This window comes from Botryllus schlosseri, chromosome 6, assembly GCF_051294905.1.
Source record: "Botryllus schlosseri isolate E-star chromosome 6, Bs_hap1, whole genome shotgun sequence".
Lineage (NCBI taxonomy): Eukaryota > Metazoa > Chordata > Ascidiacea > Stolidobranchia > Styelidae > Botryllus > Botryllus schlosseri.
Window position 1 is genome coordinate 4,111,436 of NC_137241.1, and position 10,298 is coordinate 4,121,733.

At 42.4% G+C, this 10,298-nt stretch overlaps 1 protein-coding gene across 1 annotated transcript; it reads left to right on the top strand.

Moving 5' to 3' along the window:
* Positions 1–4: 4 nt before the first annotated feature.
* LOC145440475 (lysosome membrane protein 2-like) lies at positions 5–3,888 on the top strand. Its single transcript, XM_080318086.1, has 2 exons — positions 5–112; positions 2,323–3,888. The coding sequence occupies exons 1-2, from the start codon at positions 64–66 to the stop codon at positions 3,795–3,797; spliced, it is 1,524 nt and encodes a 507-aa protein (XP_080174212.1). The 5' UTR covers positions 5–63; the 3' UTR covers positions 3,798–3,888.
* The last annotated feature ends 6,410 nt before the right edge of the window (positions 3,889–10,298 follow it).

A 10,298-nucleotide genomic window follows, 5' to 3' on the forward strand; every position in this document is an offset into this window, starting at 1 on the left:
CAGTTTGCCTTTTGTCGTACTTCGGCACTTTATTGCCTTATTTATAATTTGAACCGTCAAGAGATGGGTAAAAGTGAACCGGAGCAGGATGCGTGCCTGACCAACTGCGAAGGTTTGTAAGTATGGATCGGAATAGGAATAGGACGTTATATCTTTTTGTCCTTTGTGTTTTGCGGCATACACCGACTCGTGATATACACACACGCGATCTGTGCATATGCATACCATGAGTGCATGATGTGCATTTGAAGCTGGACAAAAAAAGGTGCAGAAATAGGATTGCAATAGATTGATTAGAAACAAAAAGTATATCGAGCATCCGAAACACGGTATCAGTATCAAATTTATTGCTATTTCCATCGTTTCAAAATACCACAAATCTACGATACAGTGAAGAGATAGGAAGGTGTCGAAACGACTTGAAGTAGTCTTTGAGATCAGGCACCCACCGTGGCCTAGGCGAAGTAAAGAAAAGGAATGCACTGCACACTGAATGAAAAGCGAAGCAGGGGATATTAAAGGCAAGCGACAAAATGATGTGCCGGAAGGCGAGGTAGATGTTAGGTGTCGTCGAAATATGGAAGGAAAGATAAGTGTGTCAAAACTTCTATGAACTCTCCTGACTGCGTTCCGCAGTTTCCTAAATTATCATGCCTACGAACTGGTGCGCAATGTACATTGTACATTGATCAAACGTGTAGTCACGCGTAAGTAAACTAAGTTTAGTTCACACCACAAAAATGCTACCGCGATAGAGTTACAATAAGCTATGATATGTATCGAATCGATGTACGTACTGAAATAATTATTATTCTGCTGGATAAATCCGGATCTGTTTCGTTAGTGGAACCTGTTCGTTTCATTTCTTCTGTCCATATTATAGCCGTTATCAATTGAAATTGAGATTTCATCTCGTGAATATGTTTGAAAGCCGACCAAGAAACATCCCAATAAAATGATTCCGTAACACGTCAGTGTTCGACGTGTTCGGGCTCTTCAATTAGTCTATTCCTGTCCGGATTACGCACCCGCAGTCGATTCTCCAACCATCTAATAATGGGTGGGAAAACGGACTGGGACCGAACAGGTGTAAAGTGTTTTCTTTTATGTTCTGACTGAAACAGCTCGGATGACTGTTCTAACATCCCTGGACCTTGATCAATGATCATGTCCAGATTGCCCAGTGCCCACCCGTGGTAAATATAGCTGTGCAAGTGTGCAATCTGCATGCCTAGCCTATACATTTGTAAGCAAAAGGAGGTGTCTGAATACGGTACTGGAGTTCTACAGTCGTTTCGACTCTTATCTTTTCATTGTATCGCAACCTCGTGGTGTTATGAATTGATGAAATTACAGTCGACTCCGCTTATTCGGAAAGTTTGGCTCCGCTCACTTTTGGCCGACTGAAGCGGCGAAGAGGCTTTGACATAATTTGCAGAAAACCAATTGTTCGCTTAATGGTCGTGCGTAAAGGAACAACACATTCACCACAATACAGAACTGTTGTGTAATACATACTGCACTAATTGGCACATCCATAAAATACCTTCAGGTTATATTTGTAATTTCAACACCAAGCCATTCAACAAATACTGTGTTACTATGCAACGCGGGCATATAGGTTTCAAAGTCACTCAACTATGTCACAGTTGAGTGATTTTGATAGGTTTCAGGTAGTAATTTTTGATATCCCAACCAACGCTATAACTAACTGCCGAGCTTTATTGAGTAACTCCACTTTTTCTGCTAAACTTTCATGTTCCAATCTGTTCTACAAGATACACGCTCAATTATTATAAGCGACTATGAAGCAGGCACGGCCTTGCAGAAGTTCATTTTCGATTGTTACTACATCGGTCGTCAATTGTTTCACTATAATCACTCGCCTTGTGTTGAAGCGAACGAAGTCTATGCTACTGTTCAACCTTACGATAGGAATTGGGACTCGGGAGCAATGTTCCCTCTAATTTTTGACGGGTCTGCGCACACTCACCAACTCGCTGCGCAGACCCTTGGAAAACAGTGCACAACGACTAAAAAAAGGTCATCACTTCAGATTTTTTGTGCGCAACTTGGATTTTCTGTGCGCAGAGACCGTGAAAGTACTGCGCATTTGCGCACGTGCGCAGCTTAGAGGGAACATTGCTCGGGAGTCCGTTCCGAATTGAGCGGTGAATTGACTGAATTAACCGGATCTTTTTTACGCGCAATATATTCTTTTGTTCCATTCCTGGATATTTTTGCTGAATGAAGCCATATCCGGAATCGTCTGTATTAATATAAACCGATACTAATACAGAAAACCTTGTTTCCAATTCCCAGTGTTCTGCTTCCTGTTCGCCGGAATCCTCATGTTCGGCGGCGTGGCCGTGATCGTGTCCCGTTTCGCTGAGAAGAACGCCGAATGGCTCGTGCAAGGCGGCCTGGTCGTCAGAAAAGACTCTGACGTGGTGCGCGCGTGGCAGCATCCCGAGTTCCCGATACTCATGAAGTTCTACATCTTCAACGTCACGAACGCGGACGAGATTCAACAAGGAGGCAAGCCGGTGTTAACCGAGCACGGCCCATATGTTTACAAGATGACAGCGCCGCGTTTTGATATAGATTTCTATCCGAACGACACTGTGTCTTTCCGTAACAATAACACCCTTCATTTCGACGCTTCTTTATCCGCTGGTTACGAAAACGATACGTTCAACCACATTAATTTTCCGATTGTGATTATGGCGGAATCGTTAAAGACCTCTTTCGACTGGATCAAAAGAATGGGTCTCTACGACAAAGTCTTGAGTTTCGTGGGCAAGGAAAACCTCATTGAATCCCACACGGTGCGAGAAATCATATTCGGTTACGACGACCCGTTGCTGGAAGACCTGAGCGCTTTCTGGAGCCTGTTCGGCGAAAAATTCGACCCCACTTTCGGGCCGTTTCACGGCTTCAACAATTCAGACGACGGGCTGTTTTTAATCGACACGGGTGAAGCTGACTTTAAGAACTACAGCGCGATACGACGTTGGAATGGCGAAGACTCTCTTTCTTGCTGGTCTGATGAGTACGCGAACATGATCAACGGAACGGACGGCAGTTTTCTCGGGCCTGACGTCAAAACTAACGAGTCGCGATTCGTGTACTTCCCGCAAATGATGCGCTCTGTTAAACTGACTTACGAGAAACCCACTAGCTTTAAAGGTATAGACACTTTACAGTATCATTTCGCTGACGATTTACTGAAAAACGAGTCTACTGTACCGGAAAACAAAGGATTTTGCGTGCCTAAAGACAACTGCTTTGATTCTGGATTGCTCAACGTTGGCAGTTGCGGGAGTAAAACGGTACCGATATTTTTATCACTGCCTCACTTTTACCAAGGATCGCGCGATCTGATCGACAACGTAACTGGTATGAAACCAAACAAAAGTCTGCACGATTCGTTTTTCCACGTAGAACCAACCACGGGAGCTGTCCTAGTCGGAAATAGGCGATTGCAAATCAACATTCATGTTACCAGTAGTGCAGCTTTGCGTCAGATGGAAGATGTTCGCGATGTCTTCTTTCCTTACCTGTGGATTTCCGGGGAAGCGGTCGTCAGTGACGAGATTGCCAGCAAACTCCACCGTGCTTTAATCTTGATTACTGCTTCAGCGTACACAGGATACTTGATTCTACTGATCGGGGCGATTATCATGGTGGTGGCGCAGATTAAAAAATATAAAAGGATCGGCGTGATCCGGTCGAAACCTGTTGCAGAGGACGAGGAAAGACTCGTGCCGCACACGTCTGGCGATGTAGAAGCGTGATGTTAGTGTTATTTTCCTTGTGTTAACTTCTTTTTCTGTGCGCATTTAGTATCGTTGCAATGTTGATTAATATATGATATGCAAGACATAACGACCTTGGCCTTGGTAGGCTTGTCATCTGTTGTGCGAGGGATGGAGCTGAGCCGTGAAATTTCGTCGAATCGTGGTCGAATTTGGCAATAGCGTTTAGGCGGTTAAGAATTTGTCAGGTTTTGATACCTAGATAAATTTAGTCGTCTATTTAGAGCAAAATGCTGGTAATCTAATTCATAATATATTTGTGAACTATGTTTACATATGGTTCTCATTAGGGTAGCATTTCAAACAAAAATCAATTAAAAAAAACATGTTTGAAGCAAGGCCCTAATTTAAGACATGTTTTTTTCAATCCATGACGTCACGAATATTCAATTGTAACGTCATAGTGGTTTGACATTAACAATTAAAAATATATGGTAAATATAGCTCCTTTGACGAAATATCTGTACTAATGATGTTGAACCGATTATTTTTAGGGCTTCAACCATCCCATATCGATATACGTCGGCTATATCGGGTGGTAATTGTCTGTAGGCTCATACAACATGTTTTTTGAAAAGTATTTACACAATTATGGCATGATTTTACAACTTGAAAAACACAGTTTTTTTCAAAGGCCTCTGTTTAAAACACTGTCAAAACATTTAAACATGTTTTGAATAATCTGTTTTAAAACACCGTTTGTTTTAAATGCAACCCTAGTTCTCATACCTTTTCGCAATGCTCTCCTATAGATGATATTAAAAAATCTGATATTAATGAGGTGCAGTGGTTGCATGAAACGCACAATATTTTGAAGAGCTTTTTGAAGGTCAGGACTTAGAATTATACAATTATATGCATATATTCATATTGAAATGAACCCGATTATTTTCGGCTGACACTCTCGTCAGTGGTGTCCGCAACTTTTATCAAAATACATCAGCCCCAATCATTATGTCTACAGGAGTTCGTGTACCATCTTAAAATAGTACATTGAACGCTGTCCTATTTGAGATTTCATCCCATGCTGGTGACGTCATATTTTATGATACGATTGCTGATATACAATGTTCTTTCCAATTCTCTCCTACAGTTAGTGACGATTATTCGGGTTCATTTCAATACGAATATACTGTTCAATACATATTTTAGCAATTTTGTGGCCTAATCCCTTCTGTTGCCGATCTGGAGTTCAGCACAAACGTACCTGACCATAAGCTAAACCAGAAACCAATGTCACAGCTACACGCATTCACCAGTTACGCTGAAGCGTAAGGTTCGGTATCAGTCAAAATCTAGCATCAGCGGGTGGATGATACTTCGCAATTACGATATTAAAAGTCGAAATATAATTAGAATTATTACCACTGTTGAAACTTCGTAGTTTCAGCGCACAATAAACTCATTCCTAGTTCAAGAAAATCATTTTGATCGGGCGGCTTCGTGCCTCCCCTCTGATGCTTTCACGCCCCCCCCCCCCCACTTTGAGAACCATCGAGGAGAACTGCATAGAGTGCGACACGAGCCACGCTTCCTGTGAAGAAATATGCCATGCTCATTGCTCATGCTTATGAGAATGAGCTCTTATTTGATATGAACTGAGCCTGATTGAATTTGCAAGTTTTCGCAAATTGAGTAAATATAATCTAATCCTAAAAAATGTGTAGCTATAATTTAGGGTTGCAATACGTCCTCTTTTAGGACGATTTGTTCTCCTTTTTCGGGTTTGTGAAAATATCCTGCGAGGACGCCTAAATGTCACCCTTTTTGAGATTTTGTCCTCTTTTTTTTCAGAATTTTGGTTAAACACAGGGCAAAACTCGGCCGAGATACCATAAAATAGCACTGAACCAGGGGAGGGGCAACCTGCGGCCGTACGGCCGCATGCCGCATGCATTTAATTGGTATGTGTTGGTGGCCGTCAACGGGCGAATTGAAATTTTGATTAATTGAATTTGATATAATCTTGAAATTTTCTTCGCGCTGCGCGCGATTCAATGCTATACTTCATAGTAGTGCCCTTTGCAATCTGAGCCCCACAGTACAGACGCGAACAGCAGATATAAATGATGCGCCCCATATAGAGATAACAAATTGATATGGTGTGCTTCTCACGAAATAAATTTGTTTCTGATACGTTTAGGCCAGTGATTCCCAACCGCCGCTCTTAGAGCCACATGCGGCTATGATTGACCTCTGATTGACCTTCTTGCGGCTCTGATTGACCTCTAAATATGCCACAAAAATATAATAGAGGACAGTTGTTGCTTGTTTCTATGAATAGCTATAGGCAATTTCTGTATATGAATGCTAAAATGGGGGACATTAGTTATGTCTAAAGCAGTCCAAGGCCGCTTCTGAAAATTGGGAAAGAGAATTCTTGCGGACTGGCCTCAAACGCATGAATGAATACTAGGGCTGTTCAAAAATAACTTTTTTCCCGTTATTTTTGAACAGCCCTAATGAATACCCGTCAGACAACGATGTATCTTGAGTTCTGTTGGTCATAGACCTTTATATAACGTCTCTTTGAGGAGAAAATTTCGACACAATTTTACTAACATCAAAGTAAAGGCTCATAGAGAAGTATAAATTGCAATAAATCCAACATTGCTCAGCGTATAATTCCCCGCAAACTTGTGCATTAAGTGCAGGAATGTATGAAGAGCTATCACATCACGACATTATAGTACTCGCTAATTTGCTGGTATCGATGCTATAATAACCGATATAGAATCTATAGAAATCCATGTGCAGTATGTGCAATGTGCATGCTTTTGAATTAGCTGGATGGTGAGAGCAGAGGTAGGCTAGCTACCTTTAAATTTTCGTTATAAGTAGTCCATAATTGAGTGTTTTCATGCATACATTCGTACTCTGAAGTTTGAAATGTGGTCCCGACACCCAAAAAGGTCGGAAACCACTGGTTCAGGCGATTCCCATATATTTCCGCTAAGCCTACCGACACTACTGATGGAAGGTCAGGAAATAATAGCATGCAACAAAGTGTCCAATACCAACTGCCCTAAATTTCGGAAGACACTACCTCTATCAACTCCACCAGTGGATCTGATCACATGGGCTGATTGTAAATATGTGAGTATACTAATAATGATGACGAAATTTAATTGTGAATCTGAAAAAAATTTCGCGCCCGGCGCGACCATCACTTTCACGGTCATTGTTCAAAACATGGCCCCTCGCGATTTCGGTGTCCATAGTAAGCCGATATGAGAAATTAGATAAGTATGGAATTCAACTGAAATGGACACGGACGGTATAACATGGGTATTTGACGCCCAGTTAGTTGATTACGGCTTATGCACAGGAATGCGGCCGTAGGCTACATAAGTAATCGAAATGCGGCCGTGAATAGCAAAAATGTTGCCCACTCCTGCACTGAACTAACACTCAGGTGGGTATTTCGGAAGCTGAGCGAAAGTTGACCTTTGTTTTAGTCAACCACTTGATAAAGTGAAGGCAAAAACAGCATTTTGGGCGCTGAGCGAGAAAGTTGATTTTTTTTTAGTCAACCGACTACGAAGAGGGAAAAATTGACCAATTTTTCAGGATTTTCCACCGGCATTCTAAGTTTGAAAATTTTGACAAAGTGTCCTCCTTTCCCGATTCAAAAATATGGTAACCCTACTATAATTGTTATTCTTATTTAATTTAAGAAAATGTAGTTCCAAGTTGTTCAAATCTGAAGTTAGCGTAGCCTTCACCTCGCAGTCGTGGATCGCCTAAGAAGCTATCTAGCAACTCATGTGATGCGGTTTGTTTGCTGATCGTCGGCGTATAACTTAAGTATACTTAAGTGCAGTATCAAGAAACGTTTTCAATACGCCAGTGCCAGGAGTTTGCCGGTATATTTTTCATTTCATACAGATGTTCGAGCTTCAAGCTTATCTGTAAGCTCTGAATAGTTTTTATGATCACGGGTGTTGGCAGCGTGGCAAAAATAATACGCGTGTCGACCGTGTGATGGTCGCTATCGAAACACACAGGCGTATTGCTCGTTTGGGAAGTCTGGAAATTCTTTACGGTCGCGTGTAGTATAGGCTATGTAGTAGGCCTATAGTATGCCAAACCAATATACGCGCAGTGCACATGAACTACGTGAGTGAAGACTCGCATTTGTGCTGAAGGGATATGGCAAGTTCGGTATTTGTCAAATATTTATAAAGTGTGACAGTTACCACGTCGTCGGTGTGAAATTATATATATATGGACAATTTTGGAAGCTCACAAGTAGGAGTTTCCTATTTGAGGGAACTTCAGCACTGAAGATTCTCTTGCAACCGTGTGGTGGACACTGGACAATTACTGCCCTCCCGGGGTTTGATAAGTTAAGGTAATATAATATTTTTTTGCATGTCTGCTTTGGCATTCATTAATATCCAGAAATGCGAATTGTAGTGTTGGCCAAGGCGGCTTTGACCAAGACGTGGAAAACTGAACAATGAACATGCTTTCCCGGTACGCTGATAGTCCTGATACTTTATTGTTTGGTAGAAGTGCGTGAATAGAAGCCGCTAGTCTAACACCGCCAGAGATAATGCCCGCTAGAAGACGCTCTAACACCTACCACTAGTCCACTGACCACTACCAGACGGTAAGCCACGCACCGACAGAACGGCGGATCGTGCAGAACCTAACTGCCGTAGCTTATTCGCAGTAATTCTATGTGAAGTTAATTACAAATATCAAATCATAAATGGCCACTAGGGCACAACAGTAACACAACAACAACAGCCGACCTCTCCGCCGACGCATGTGATCTGCCTGCCAATTGTACTGTACGTCTCTAAACCAGTGTCCCCCAAACTTTTGCAAGCTACCGCGTCCCCTGGACAACGAATAAAGTATACCAGCGCCCCCTCCCGACCAATGTTCCGTATAAGCTACGCTCGCGCGCGCACTGCTGACAAAGTCTGCGCGGACAAAAATCCACCTGTGGCTCGAATAAAAATTATCACTGCATCTTTCGCAGAAGGCACTTATGATCATCAGACCACATTTAAGACAATTTCAGATGCACAAATGTACATCATTAATCTGATATCAGACGAAGCGATATCATCTCTTTTTTGTATAAAATCTATTAGTGCGATGTATAAACTCGAGTCCGTCGCAGCGAACGTCAGAGTTTCGCAAAATTCGGGGAGATCGAGAGTCGAGTCAAAGTGCTGACCTCTTTTCTCTAGTCAACACCACACATTACAGGTAAAAATGTGGGTAAATCGAAAATCCAGCCGTGGCAACCCTATTTTATGCACTATTGTCCAGGGGGACCGCGGAGTGAGTCATTTAGTTTGCACTGACTCGTGAAAAATGGTCCGTGGACATATTATATTAGCATGCGACACAATAGCAAGCGACACTTGAGCATGCGACACTTGAGCATAGCGACTTTTGGTCATGGCGACTCGTGGGCATGTAGACATATCAGCACAGGGGCATATTAACAGGAGGACATATTAGCATGGAGACACATAAGTATAGGGACACACGAGCATGGATACACGTGAGCATGAGCATAGGGACACATCAACATGGTGACAATTTATTAAGTGCCACTTGAGCATGGTGACTCATGAGCATCCGATACATGAGCCTTGGCGACACATGAGCATGGCTGCACAAGAGCATATGCATGGGCACACATGCTCATATGGACACATGGGCATGGGGACATAAGAGCAAAGGTGCACATGAGCATGGGGTCATGTACGCATGCGACACTTGAGCATGCGACACGTCTACATGCAGACACTTGAGCATGCGACACGTGGATATGCAGACACTTGAGCCTGCGACACTTGAGCATGCGACACTTGAGCATGGGACAGCTGAGCATGCGACAGTTGAGTATGCGACACTTGGGCATGCGGCATTTGGGCATGTAACACGCGAAATTAGAGGGAACATTGCGTCACGTCAAAATCAGATACGCAACAGGACCGGTGTCTAGCTCAGGCAAGCAGGAGAATTGCAAAAGTTCACGTTTTGGTAAATCTTTCTGATCTACCACGGGCTTATGCTGAATCCGAACAGTGTCATTTTCATCTTGATCATGTTTCATTATTACCAAAAAAGGATTAATTCGACTCATTAAGTTTGGAGAATATGTCTGTCAAGTAAAAGTGATATGTTTTCTCGCAATCATAAGGCCTTGCCTAATGCCAAGTAGGGCTGGGCAAAATCGAGTACCTGAGTGATTCGATTCTGAATCACGTAATATGCTTCGAGTCGAATCGAGTAATCGAGTATCACTCATTATGACGTCATAACAGAATGTAAAATTTCAAAGTTCAAATATGTACCTTTTATTCGTCCACAAAGAATATAACGCCTGTTATCCATCACATACTTTGGTGTTTTTTCGACCATACCGATTTCATTGCACTTGCTGACAATGTTGTGGGAAGATATGACTTCAGCAATATGCTATTTCCAGTAACGTTCCTAGCTCTGTAC

Bases quoted from the DNA above. Each gene is read 5' to 3' on its own strand.
- LOC145440475 (XM_080318086.1), top strand. From the start codon at position 64: ATGGGTAAAAGTGAACCGGAGCAGGATGCGTGCCTGACCAACTGCGAA. The intron at 113-2,322 runs GTTTGTAAGTAT...TCCAATTCCCAG, and splicing joins GTGCCTGACCAACTGCGAAG to TGTTCTGCTTCCTGTTCGCC.